Source organism: Lissotriton helveticus, chromosome 10 (genome assembly GCF_964261635.1).
Source record: "Lissotriton helveticus chromosome 10, aLisHel1.1, whole genome shotgun sequence".
Taxonomy (NCBI): Eukaryota; Metazoa; Chordata; class Amphibia; order Caudata; family Salamandridae; genus Lissotriton; species Lissotriton helveticus.
Genome location: NC_136071.1, coordinates 596,455,301 through 596,469,518, shown reverse-complemented (window position 1 = coordinate 596,469,518; position 14,218 = coordinate 596,455,301). Strand labels below are relative to the sequence as shown.

Below are 14,218 nucleotides of genomic sequence, written 5' to 3'. Positions count from 1 at the left end.
CTCACTAACAGTAGACACAAACCAAGCTTTCTCGTGGTTAGATGAGCTAAACACCCTGTGTAAAACTACACATGTCTTAGTGGAATCACCGCTTCCTGCCAAAAGCTTCTGTGTATTTCCTGATACTGATAGTCCCTTGCAACCCCTCCCATCATCCAAAAGAGCCAATATTGAAAACACCCAAAGGATTGTATTTTCCCAGTTCTCATCTGCTAAAAGGAATCATAATGGGGTTAATAACAGTGGGAACCAATCAAAACTCCAAAAATTGTGTTTAAGTCCCACAGTTCCAGTTAGCAATTCTTCCACGACTGCTGAGGCAGTCGAGAAATTAGTCGCTCTAGCATCTCCTATACTGCCGGACCTATTATCCCTTATTGAACAACTGATCAGCTCTATTATATCACCACTGATAGAAAAAAATAACACACTAGGGGACAGGCTGACGGGAATGGAGGAAACTATCAAGTCTAACTTGCTAGCTAATAAAAGTTTTGTAACACCCAATTGTTCCCATCCACCTTCTACTACCAAAGACCCCAAGCCAATCACGCACGACAAAAGGGTTTCAACTCAACCAATAGTCTCTAACGCACCAGCCCCAATAGCTCGCAAAACCTCTCTTACATCTGTTTTGCCGCAGCTAGCTGCTTCTAGAGCACAGTATAATAAAGCTATTCCTATCCAACTCCCACCGGAGGCAGCTCCTTTTGCGTGTGTCCTAGCGGGAGTACCAGTACTTACACCTGGGAAAACCGAGAGACAACATGACCTGCTGAACAAGGTTACATTTTGGCTGACAAAAAATAGACCCCTGCCACCTAACCTCGAGGGTACAATAATGAGTGTTAGAAGGGTGGATTGGCTGGGTTCCCTCCAAAAAGATATCGCTGGTGACCTAGTACACGTTAGATTTAGGCAGAGACACATTGTCCCGTACCTGCGTACCTGTGCACCCCAAGTGGGAAACGGCCCAATCTCCGTTTGGGATTTGCATGATTTTTACCCTAGAATGCCGTGCATCCCCTCATCTAGTCTAAAGGTAGGGCGCAACATGCTAATGAGCAGAGGACTCCATGCATCGAGCGGCCGTAGTTTTCCCACTTATACCCGACAGGAATCATTGTTTTATAGTCCTAAGTACTGGAACCCCTATTAATTACTGTGTGACTTAATCTTAACCTGTGAAAAGTACGTTATAACTAAGATATTTATCCCCACAGGCCGGGCAAAAGTTTTTAACTTGTAGATATTATGTGTTATTGTATGTATGTTTTTATTTATAAATGATTTAAACTGTACGCTTTTATGATTTTTGAACCAAAATCGAATAAAACTATACTGACTAACAACATGGATTAAACACTAACCTTACATTTCGGAGCAGCATGCTGCTTGGAGTAAAGCACTTCAATACCTTAGTAGTGGTAGTAAGTGCTATATAAATGCAATTACAATACAATTTAACCAACCAAAGAAGCAGGGTGATTGGTCTGCTGCAAAAAAGAGACAATAATGGTCATGCTTAAATTAAGTGCCAAGATGACTGGAAAGAAGGAATTAAATAATTTAGGATAACACTGCACATTGTGCGTGATTTTAGACCCTCCTAGGCAGTTTGGAAAATCAGTTTTCTGAAGTTAATGATAGAGGGTTAAGAGGAAAATTTGAGCACGTGAAGAACACTTACTCTCAAGGGGAAGTAGCAGCAGAGACCAGAGAGGTGAAAAATATCTTCCATTTCCCCAAACAAAAGCAATAATTGAGACAGTGGTTAGTGATCCAAATCAACCAGCTTGCAAATAACGTGATGGGATTCACAATTAGGTTGCCAACCTTGATCTGATCTTTAAACATTTAGGAAGCTTAAAAATTACGAAATTTGTGGCCAAGAACCCAGAGGAGAAGGCAAAGGAGGTTCTGTGGATGTGTCATAGGAAGTCGCAAGAGGGACAATCTACAGGAAAAGCTTGATGGGATCTGAATAAGGGCACCCACATTTGTGGGAGGTTAGGGACTTTCAACACGTTGTGGTCAAAATCCATGGCCTGTAACTGGTCCCTATTGGACACTGCCATAGGCAGATGCCAATGGTACTTTAAACAGAAGTCAAAGCAGATGGCACAAAACCAAAAAATAAACTCATAATGGCGAGTGCCCAAGAGCTTCTTCTTCAAACATCTACCTTTTTTCATAGTGGTATATTCTCTATTATTTATTTTGTAATTTCATATAGCGCGGACATGACCTGGAGGCACCAGAGTGCCTCCCAATATAGTTGGAACAGATCATTAAAAAAAATGGAAAATATACATGTACATGGAGCGAATGCTAATTCAGCCACTCCCGGGAGGTACAGCGTTTCACACAAAAGCATACCTAAACATAGCAATGAACAATAGTTTGTGTAGGTTGAGCTTGTATGGTTTTGGAGGAAGAGTAAGGAGTGGTTTAGGTCACATGTTGTTCAAAGAGACAAGCTTTGATGTCTTTTTTAAAGGTGACATCACATGTGGCTCGGCGGGAGGGAGTTGCAGATTCTTGAGGCGCTTGGAAGAAGACTCCTCAATTCCTGGGGAACGTCCAGAGGGTTTCCGAAGTGCCGTAATAGTCGAAAATGAATAAGTGTACAGAAAGGAGCAGCTCTATGCAAAGCGAGTTGGGGAAGGTAGAACCTTTGCTAGAATTTGGAAATATTCTGTTCCCTTTATACACACTTTAAGTAAGATGGGAATAAAAGCATGGGGTCTGGGACAGAATCGGCATAAATGCCCCTTGCAATGAGTTATTACAAACCGGCAGCTTGGCTTTGCTTTTATTACAGATTATTAGATGGATGCATTTGTCTTTGCTAATTTGAACATGGCACTTTGGAACTTCATATCTGACACTTTAGAAAATTAAATTTTGCACTGGACACTTTGAAATTCTTTATCCTGTATCCTTGAGCTTGAACGAATGGAATTTTGGGCATTTATAATTTTCGAATAGTCATGTTTTGATCTCATCATAATGCTGGATTTGACTTGACTGTCTTCTAAAGTATGTTTGCACTTTTCCCTGCTTGCACTTTGCACTTTATACTCTGAAATCTGTATTGCTGGTGTTACGGATAATATTTTTAGGGTGTCTATGTATTAAGATGTATTGCAGATTTTTTTTAAAGGTTTGTGCCGAGGTGATCAAGATAGAGGTTTAAAAGGGTTGAGCACAGAATCAAATCTTGAAGGACCTCTTGTTGCAGGCTCACTGGATCAGAGACGGCATTCCCAATTTTCACTATTTGGGAGTGGTTAGATGGGTATGAGGTGAACTACTAAGGACGACACCATCAATGCCCATTCGATGCTTCAGGGTGTTTAACATAACTTGGTGGGTGACTGTGTCAAACGCAGAGAATACTTCAAGAAGCTCAAGTAGACGGGAGCTACCAGTGCGATAGATGAGGATGGCATCGTCCACAATCTGCAGAATTGAAGTCTAACTGCTGTGGCCCTGATAGAATCCCGATTGAATAGAGTCAAGGAGGTTGTTGTTCTGGAAGTGAGATGATACATTTCTTATTCCCCATACTAAGTGCTAAAAGGTCTTTATCAAATCAAACGGTGTTTGAAAAGATAGAGTCGTAAATAGGAAGAGTATGTTGTCATTCCTTCCAAGTACATAAAACCCACCTCTGTTTTCATACATCCATACGACATGGAAAATGTAACTTAAGCACGCTCAGGTGAAGAGGCCGAGAAATGATCAGGCTCTGTTTTGGAAGATACAAATAACTGGACTATACAATGATAAAGTCCTTAATTCATAAATACATAATTGACAAGATACAAATGGCCGCTATGTCAATGATGCAACAATAAGCATCTACTTCAACACACCTATTAACACCTTCGAGTTCGTCATGAGCCACGGTGCTCGTGTGCTCATGACAAGCAGAGCTCATCATGACCATTAGAATGCTCGGATGCTGGGCAAATTCCCCTGCTGTGCGAGCGTTCTAAAGAAACGGGTGTGGTCATGACGAGCGGAGCTCGTCACGAGCACACGACCACCGTGGCTCATGACGAGCTGAGCTCGTCATGAGCACGGGGGCGCTGTGTGCACCCCGCCCCCCAGCACAGCAGGGGAATTTGCCCAGCTGTGAAGGGGTTAAATAGTGATATTATGTAACTTACTAATTATTACCAATCTAAGGTGCGGGTGACTAACACTATTCATCCAACTCCACTATACATGAACTGAAATAAGGTTTAGTTGTTATACAGGTATAACATTTTCTCATCAGTATTAAGCTGGTTCCAGGATTTGCACTCATGATAGTCAAGTGCTTTCATTGTTTTGCACAGACTAGTCTTGTTTTTAGAGCTGGGTGGTATACAAAGATTTGTCAAAACAATGTCTTGGTCACAGATTGAAGATAAACAAAGAGTTAATTTCCCAGGTCAGAAGTGGTCACTGGGTATATTGGTTTACAATTCCAGTTCCTGCCAGTGGCGTAGCTAGGCCTTATGCTGCCTGTGGCAGTGCCAGGCTTTGCTGCCCCGCGGCGACCATAAGAGCGGGTGGGGGTGGGGGGGGGGGGGGGGGGGGTCGTGCTGGTGTTCAAATCCTGCTTTCACCAACCCCAAAACTTGTGCCACCCCCCTTGCTACGCCACTAGTTCCTGCACCTGCACACTTTAGAAGAATTAAGAATTGCTTTTATGGCCTTCGGTGGATTCTGTAGGTCCATTACAAAAATTACATATTAGCCTCAAGAACAAAATGAATCCTGCACCAGAAAATGGAGCACAGATTCCTTACATTAGAGAGGCAGCTAAATTCCAACATAAGAAACAAACACCAGAAGTAGATTAAAATTATGAAAAGTCAAGGCCATCTTTTTTTGGGGAAGCATGAATGTAGTTAAATGGACGGAGAAGCACTCCTGTTTAATCTAATAATTTAGTTTTGAACTATAGAAATTATTATATACTGGAATTCATCGGAAATTTGAAAAACGCCTGTTTGATTGCTGTTATCAGTATCATTGTATAAAATGTGAAATACGGAATGGATGTTTATTTGAGTTTTTGAGATCAAGTATAAAGCTGAAGTTGAAGCTTACAAGTCTTGTGTTTAATCAATAGTTTCATGACATTACAGTGTGTTAAAAAAAAAATGTTAACAGTGAAACCGTTCAGAAAATGGAATTAAAATGTAGGTGGTAACCAACCGCTGCAACAGTGCACGGTGGTCGAGTGTGAACAACTCGAGGTAGGAAGCATGAATGTAGAACATTTCTTTTTAAGTCAATCTTGTTGCTTATACTGGAGTTTGTTCATAAAAACGTTTGCAGTGTCAGAGAGTTATCAGATTTCCACTGTTCAATTTCATCTTTGATGAATTTAACAGGTCTTGTGACTAGTCTTGTGGGTGAAAAACATAAAGAGGTTGTCCAAGTAACTGAGCCACTGTTTTATACCTCAGTAGACAAAATGGTTTTCATGTTCATGTCAAATTTACCACAGACGACGCTTTAATTAACCCCTTCGACGCTCATGACGAGCTCAGCTCGTCATGAGGTACACCTCTCGTACACTCATGAACCGCGGGTTTTAGCATTCTTCAGCGCACCGCGGTAAATCTGCACCGCGTTGATGCGGTTAAGAAATGAAAGGGGCATTGGGATAAAATGGGATTATCAGAGTCTCTCGTAGACTTAGTCCAAGGCTTATAACAAAACCTGTACATGACAAGGTTCTAAAGGAAATAGCCTTGTGGGTTTATTAAAAAAAATAGTATCATTACAGAAACCAAAAGTAGTTAAAGTGCATTAACAAGCAGCCTGAAATAACGTCTGTCTCCAAAGAAAGCCCAGAATATCACTGCTAAGTACCTAAAAGGAAATTGAAAAAGTAATCTGTTCCCCGAAAAGCATATCTTGTAAAATGTTTCAGGACTAGAAGGAACACACCTTTATAGCATGACATAGATGGGTCAGCTTCGGCTTCTCCATTTGGGTGGATGAGCATCGCCCCCCCTGCAGTGGGCACAGCAAGAGATAAAAAATAAAATGGTGATAAAGTGACTATTACCATTTTATTTTTTGCTCTTCCTGCTGGAGCGGAGTGTGAGTGAGTGTGGGTGGGGCCACTGCTGGAGACTGGGATCAGGGAGGACCGGTGGCTGGCTACATCAGTTTAAAGTGTGCAAGTCACTTTGGCCAGCTGTCTTGCGAGGGGCAGCCTGACATGCGCACTTAAAACTTCTCCAACCCAAGTTGTGTTAGACAGCCAGGTGGATAGACGGCACAAGCCTAGTGCCTGTATGAGCGCTGAGCCAGCTGTCTGCAACCAATCCTGGCACTTCGCTCATGCTGGTTAACAGCATGAAAACAGTGTCTGAATTGGTTAGGGGGAGTTGGCTCTAGGGTCCCTTGCTTAGAGGACTGAAGAGAGAACCAGGACCAGAGTGTAGCCAGAGGGTGAGTTCACATTTCATTTTTTATTTTTATACTTAAGCAATATTCCACAAATAGAATTAAGAAAGTCCGGGTGTGCTAAATGTGTTGGATGCTGGCGGCATCCTTCCACACCCACTGCCAATAGCATTGAACGTTGCAGCGGGACCAGGGAGCGTCTCACCCTTTTTCTTACTCTTTCCAACTTTTTTGAAACACGGAAAAAGAAAAGTTGAGGCTTCTGGCACCCGATATACTATAAGAAAATAGAAACAAATAATACTACATATCTTTTGTTGTTACATAGGCCTGTAAATAAATGCTTGAGCACAGTTCCTTTTAATAACGTTGATGTAAAAATGCCAATCCATAAAACAGAGTGGAAGCTGGTAACCGATTTTGCTCCGGTTAAGTTGATCAGACTCGAGGTTGAGCTCTCAAGATGCCTTGTGTCCAGGGTAAGTACGTCTATCAGTTCACTTAATCTTCGGACCCTTTTTTCCGTGCTGCACCGCATTGACCCTGCCACCCCTGCTGCCGCGATTCTCCTCGATGCCGAGAAGGCATTTGATTCTTTGGAATGGCCCTTTTTTTTTGTCCATTATGAGACGCATGGGGATGCCGGAGTGCTTTGTCTCCACGGTTGCACTGCTGTACACTCTGCCCGCTGCCAGACTGAGACTAAATGGCACCATTACGGAACAATTTCACCTAACACGGGGTACACGCCAAGGGGGCCCTTTGTCACCGTTATTGTATATCTTGGCAAAGGACCCACTTGTCCGGCACTTCCAGGAAAAGCACCTGCATCGTGGTCTCCAGTTCCGAACAGGCCCATTGTTGCTATCATTATATGCGGACGACACAATCTTATATGTCCGTCAACCCCACATTCATCTTGAGCCTTTGATATTAGAGATAATTCGGTTTGGCAAGTTCTCCGGACTTCGAATTAACTGGCACAAGTCAGTTATTTTCCCGCTCACCCCCTGCACGGTGGAGTGGCCTTGCCCCTTTCCACTCGCATGGAATCTGGATTCTGTGAAATATTTGGGAATTCATGTCCACTTGGACGTAGCATACATCGTTAGCTTAAATTACGGCAATGCGATGTCTGCCCTGGAAGGCCAGATTGAAAGATGGAACTGCCTTCCCCTGTCCATGGCTGGGCGTATTGCCATAATCAAAATGGTCGTCCTTCCTAGGTTCTTGTATCTTTTCAACAGTATCCCTGTCCCCCTTACCAAGGTTGTTTTCTCCCAGTTGCGAACTATGTTATTGCACCTTGTATGGGGTGACAGGAACCCGCGTGTATCTTGGAGAGTCTTGACTCTCCCTTACGAGCGTGGTGGTTTCGGGGTTCCGGATTTTTATTTATATTTTCTGATAGCTCAATGTTCTTATGCGTACCCTTGGTTTCACCCTGATGCCCGCATCATTTATTTAAAGCCAGAAGCAGACCTTGTTCTCCCCGGCCAGTTATCCACTACACTGCCTACCGGTCTCCACCGGGATCCACGAGATATTCAAACGGTCTCGTCGACCTGTTGGGCGTGGGATAGATTACGCAGATACATTAGTCTAGAGCAGTTATATTCACCGGCCCTTCCTCTACCTAACCAAACATGGCTCCCGATTACGGGAGAAACCGTAGTACGCCATACCCTGGCTAAATTTCACATCCTCACTATTGGCGATCCATTCCCCGATGGTCACGCTTTCTCAATTTCAGAGGACCACCGCTACGCAGAAAGGTCGTTCATGGACTCCTTTGTGTGGACCAGACTGCGCTTCTTGTTGCGGGCATCGTTTTCTACATTTCCACTGGCCCCGGAAGAAGCTTCCCCTCTAACCTTTTTAATTCAACACCCCTCGGGTGCCCATTTGGTTTCTAAAATGTATCATATGTGCACTGATTTCCTCCCTTCACTAGATTCCAGGGTTCGTTCCGCATGGGAGACGGACCTGGGCTACCCCATCTCAGACGAACAGTGGAAGTGGTGTTGTAGGGCTAACAGAGACGTGTCCCTCAACAGTAGACATAAGTTATTATACTTTAAATTTTTGCGAAGGTTATACCACACCCCGGCACACTCACACAGGATCGATCCTGAGCGCTCTCACAATTGCCCTAAGTGCCGAGCCCCGTTCGCTGACTTCGCGCACCTCTCATGGTCTTGTCCTCTCATTCAGGAATACTGGTCCCATGTACACCGTACATTTAGCGACATACTACTTTTAAATCTTGTTCCCACCCCGGAGATCGCCCTCCTAGGTTATGTCGCAGATTTCCCACGTGGTGTGCGCAGACTGGCTGCTCTGGGTTTTTGTTGGCCAAACGTGAGGTGGTGCTTAGATGGTGTGATAGGCGGCCCCCGAGACATAGCTCTTGACTCCGGAGTATGGCCTTCTGCAACACTAATTGTGAGGAATTTTCGACGATGGTCCCCACTGCTGCAAGGCCGGTAGATATATGGGGCCCGTACCGCACTTACATCACCAAAACTTTGACAGCTCACCAGACACAACTAGATCACCACATTGTACATTTCCTCATCCAATACCCTCGGGGACAATGTCCCACTCTGTGGTAATAACACTGCAGGGAGTGCAAATGGCCTGGCACACTTGGGTTACTATCCGGGGCGCAGTAGCTGAGAGCCAGATATGGTGCTTGGGACTAGCGTTATAGGTTTGGGGATGTATTGTTGCTCTATCTGGGGTATACCCATGTGTCTACGATCCTCTTCCTCACCCCTATACACTCCCGATGCAACTTGTAATATGTTGCTTGTAGAGATCTCATTCCTGATGTCTGTAGCAATGCCCTGCTTTCTAGGACAATACACTGCATGGTCAAATGCTTCCTCTTTCCTCACTTTAATATCAATGTGATTTGGCTCTATTACGATTCTACATACGACAATTTGCAATGTAATATTTGTCATTTATGTTTATATTGTCACTGTGTTTTATTTTTTTGGGAAAAGACAAAGATTTTTTTTTTTTTTTTAAAGTAGGTCTCCCAGTGCATGCTGGCTTTTGTAGTTATGTAGTTGTACAGATCGCAGAACTGCAAGTCTCACAATGCACGTAGAAAACATAAGACTACTTATTGGTCACTGACTTTTGTGGTGACGGCTCATGTTAACTGGTAAGGCAGCACAATGGGAAAATGCACCTGCTAAAAAGATTTGAAAGCAAAAGGTTCAGATTTTGGCTTATACTTTTTATCACAAAGAGAACCATTAAGTATAATATGGCAGCATAGCTTCTTCCAAACTCTGCTGATACAGTACAACAACACTTCAATATGCACTGCAGATAATTACACAGGTGTAGTAGCGGCGGTGGAGTAGCTTCCATTGGTGTAGCAGGTGCAGTGGCACCCGGCCAGAAGGGTCCACTGAACCAGGATTACTGCTGTATTTTATAATGCAGATAACAGCCGGTGGAAGGGAGGGGGGCTATTTCCTGCCTTACGCTAGCACCACGTGACACACTGGCTACGCTGAGATGTGGGGACGTTCACCTATTGGAAGCCTTACTTAGGTGAGACCATGATACCTAGTGCTTGTTTCTCCTAAACTGAAAGAAGCTGCCCCTGTACATGGACCCTCTATAATCCAGGTCCTAGCTAAAGTACCCCGGTGACCCATCCAGCACCTGCTGCAGGCCCCAGGGACCTCTCGCTTCATCAATGCAGAGCTGGACTGCGTACCTCCATCTTCTGTGTCACTTGAATTTGTGAATGGTCCATGTGAACGACAGAACGTGTATATGGGTCAGACGAGATGTACTCAAAAAAAGAAACTCATTTCAAAGACGAGTAAATATATTCCAAAAATCCAACTTAATTTTGCCTTTTTTTACCATTAATAAACAATATTCTTTTCTTGGATCCACCTCGTTGTTTTATGGTTTTTCGCTCATGAATTGTAAATAATGCAAAAAGTGAACGAGACTCCATTTCTGACGAGAGTAAATTATTTTAACCTTTAGATGAGAATTATATTTGTTGTTATATACAGTGCCATTCATGTTTCATGTTATTTCATGGTTGCAAACATGCATAAAACAAATTAAGATCTGTACTCTGGAATTGGGTACTACAAGCCGGTCAAATGGGCTTTCAGACTTGCAGTCTGGAGTTTAAAGGACTGCGTTATACTCAAGGATTCAGACAAATGTTTGAGCCTACACTACATGGGAGAGTTTTGTGATGTCTGTGCACCCTTTACCAAGCTCGAGGGGCATGGGGTGGGGTGGGGTGCGAGTGGCATGGGAGGCAAAGTATTCTTTGCATCTTCCACAAGTTGTGGGTTTCTCAGCTCCAAGTCTACTAACCATTTCCTGGTCATCCTCGCCAAGGTCCACTGTGCTCAGGTGCCCGATGCTCAACAGGCTGCAATTGGGTGTCTGAAAAAAGGAAACAGATAAGAAATTAAAACTGCATGAAGCAGAAATGGTATCCAGCAAAGCTTCTGGCAGTGAACTCAGGAACCTTTCCTAGGAGCTTTTAGAATATACAGAAACTATTAATATGTTATATCTTGTATGCTAATTTGTTATGAAAGAACACATTTCTGTAATATCAACAGCTGTAATGTCATGCCAGAAATTAAAGCTGCTTGAAAGCATAATGGATTACAATGGGAATGACTGAATGCTTGAGAACCTGTTTTAATATATTTACCCACTCATCACAGTCACTAGTAATTCGAATATATTACTTAGGTGACAATAGCACCTGAGCAGTTATGGTTTATGTATTATTTCACCAAACAGCAATATGTATATCCATGCTTACAAATCTTTGTTCTGGTGTGCAAAGTGAAAAGGTGAAGAAGTAATGGGATTGTTATTGACAAAGATGTGCATGTTAAAGGCTCAGATGAAGTGTTGGACTTGGGTATCCCTGAGTCAATCCTCAGGACTCCTTCTCCTTGTTACTTCGGAGTTAAAACCCCAATTCTGTCAAATAGAGTCAACGTTTTGACCTTCCAAAGCCTAAAATCGGAGTTTTTTTTCAGACAATTTATGTCATAACGCAAGGATTCATCAATATGTCACTCCCCATTCTGTCATAAAAGAAGAATTATTATGGCATATGGGTAATACTATTCAATTATCCCCGTTTTATTTAGTTATAACGTGGCAGTAGGGCATTCCGGACTCTTGCAACAAATACTGACTTTATTTTGATCAAAGTGACTGAAGCATAATGGAGAAAATGTCATATGAGCAGTTAAAATCTCTTGCAGCCATTAAAAGACTTGATCCTACCTTGTTCAGAACAGTAACTGTCATGCTGTGATAACAATGACCCAAGCTACCGCGCTATTATCTTGAAATCCTTATACTTAACACTGCTCTATTATTCTGCAATTTGACCGGCTAGCAAAATGGCCCCCTCCATTGGGATTCCATTTAACATGACCTGTGCACAGCAATGTGTACCAAAAAAGGAACAGCAGTTAAATGCCTGAGATACTCATAGTACAGAAGGGCTCTGAACTCCAAACCTAGGTTGTTTATGTTGGGAAGCTGTATTCACCAGTTGATACTGCAATGATTGCTTAACCACCCTATGTTAATAGAAGACGTATAAGAATGAAGAAACATCTTCAGTGTCTTCTTGTTAAGGAAAGGGAAAGCTTTCCCTAGTTCACAAAGCAGTCCACAAAAAAAATCACTGCTATCCCTGATAACATTGCCAATCACAAGGGCTACACCCAGAACCATATCAGCAGAACTCTGCATTAAAAGAGGATGTAAAATATCATCCGTGCTGAAACCATTACATGTTCGTACACTCAAACAACTCCTACACTATAGCCTTCTTAGATATGAACCAAAGCAAACCCACAGTCTGCCAAGCCGTCACCTTACCACCCTCTATATGCCAGCATTTTCTGGTATCAGAATTTAATATGGATTGCAATTTGTATAAAAATAACAAATATTCCATTCTGTCACAAACTGAAATCGTTGCACCAATCACTCTACGTTAAGCCCCACTGCCCAGTCCCATTACTCTAGTGTCCAACTTCTCCAAGAGTTTAACTCAGACATGATCAAAACCTGAGCTGTTGAAACTTGGTTAGAAGGCACTTGCCCACAACATCCAGATCTAACATCTGAACCACTGTTTGGCTCCCGATACATTTTATACCTTACACAAACAGTGACTTAGCTCAGATCAACATACTGCAATCTCAAGAGACGGTCTTGTGTGTTCTAAAGTTTTCATAGTGACAAACAGAAGATGTGTAATAAAGAGAATGAATATCTGACTGTTGGAAAGGCGATCCCAGGGGAGACAGAAGATGTCTGACTGCCCGCCCCGAGACCCACCTCTTTCTATGGAATAGGCCGAGCGCCGTAGGGGGGCCTCCTTGGCGAGACTCCTCTCCTACAATCGTACCAACTTGAGTAACCACACTACTTACAGAAGGACACCACACAGGAGGAATATTCACAAGAATCTTTTTTATAGGCAATTAAGGCAGTTCTTGATAGGTTCGCAGGCAAGGATCGAGGGATCCGTAAAGTCTTGGTTGCGGGGATAGGGGGTGGCGGGACAGTCTTGGCACCAACTGGTGCTCGGATAGTTCAATGTTGCTCAGGCCGCGACAGCGTCAGCAGGGCCTCGAAGGTGGTTCAGCTTGGTCAGGCCGCGACAGCGTCAGCAGGGCCTCGAAGGTGGTTCAGCTTGGTCAGGCCGCGACAGCGTCAGCAGGGCCTCGAAGGTGGTTCCGCTTGGTCAGGCCGCGACAGCGTCAGCAGGGCCTCGAAGGTGGTTCAGCTTGGTCAGGCCGCGACAGCGTCAGCAGGGCCTCGAAGGTGGTTCAGCTTGGTCAGGCCGCGACAGCGTCAGCAGGGCCTCGAAGGTTTCAGGTGCAAGAGTTCGGATCAGGATCAGCCGCGACGAGGTCAGCAGGGCTTCGACTCCAAGATACAACTCCCGTCCTGACCCAGGGCTGGCCCAGATATAGGACTGGAGTCCTTTGATGTCCAGACCCTCGCGCCTGGGGGGTCAGAGGGGCCGGGATGAAGGTGTCCAGACACCCAGCAGGGGGGTGGAGCCAGCGCCCAGGGAGGCTGGAGGGCGATCGATACCAGGCGTCCGGGGTCGGCTGGAGGGCCATCGAAACTTCCCGCCTCTCGGATCTGTCAAGTGGCCACTCGACCACCTGGGAGGATCTTGGCGCCGGGGCCAGGGTGGCTGCGGCCACGTGCTCGGGACGTGGTGGGCCCAAGATGGAGTCGGGCCAGAGATGGGGCCAGGCATGGTTGCCGGACAGGCGGTGTTGGCGAGCAGGGCCCGTCGGGGTGCCAGGAAGGGGGAGAGCCGTAGGTTGCCAGGGGGCGGCTCTCCTTGCGGGTTCGGGAATGTTCGTGTCAGGGGGGTCGAAAGCAGGTCGACGGCGGCCCGATGTCGCCCGGGGCCCGCCATGCGGGAGGGGTAGGCCCACGCCACGAGGCCGGGTCCAACACACGTCCCCTCCAGCTGAAGGCGGGGAGAGTCACCCATCTTCCTGGGGACTCTCTTCGTCGAGGCGGAAGAATCGGGACAGGCCATCAGCGTTGGCGTGGTCGTTGCCAGGGCGATGCTCCACAGTGAAGTCCATCCCTTGGAGGGAGATGGACCATCGCAGCAGCTTCGGGTTTTCGCCACGCATGTGCATCAGCCACCGCAGGGGCCGGTGGTCAGTCTGCACCCGGAAGTGGGTGCCGAAGAGGTATGGCCTGAGTTTCTTGAGGGCCCACA

General features: G+C 45.0%; 1 protein-coding gene across 2 annotated transcripts in view; it reads right to left on the bottom strand.

The window, feature by feature from the left end:
• CLCN7 (chloride voltage-gated channel 7) overlaps positions 1–14,218 on the bottom strand; it is a 313,583-nt gene that overhangs the window by 262,215 nt on the left and 37,150 nt on the right. The window contains exon 2 of one of the 2 annotated variants that reach the window (XM_078663121.1): positions 10,792–10,863. The exons of the other annotated variant lie outside the window; for it this stretch is intronic. Within the exon in view, the coding sequence (XP_078519247.1) occupies positions 10,792–10,863 (72 nt within the window). The remainder of the gene's footprint in view (positions 1–10,791; positions 10,864–14,218) is intronic. 2 annotated transcript variants of the gene reach the window in all.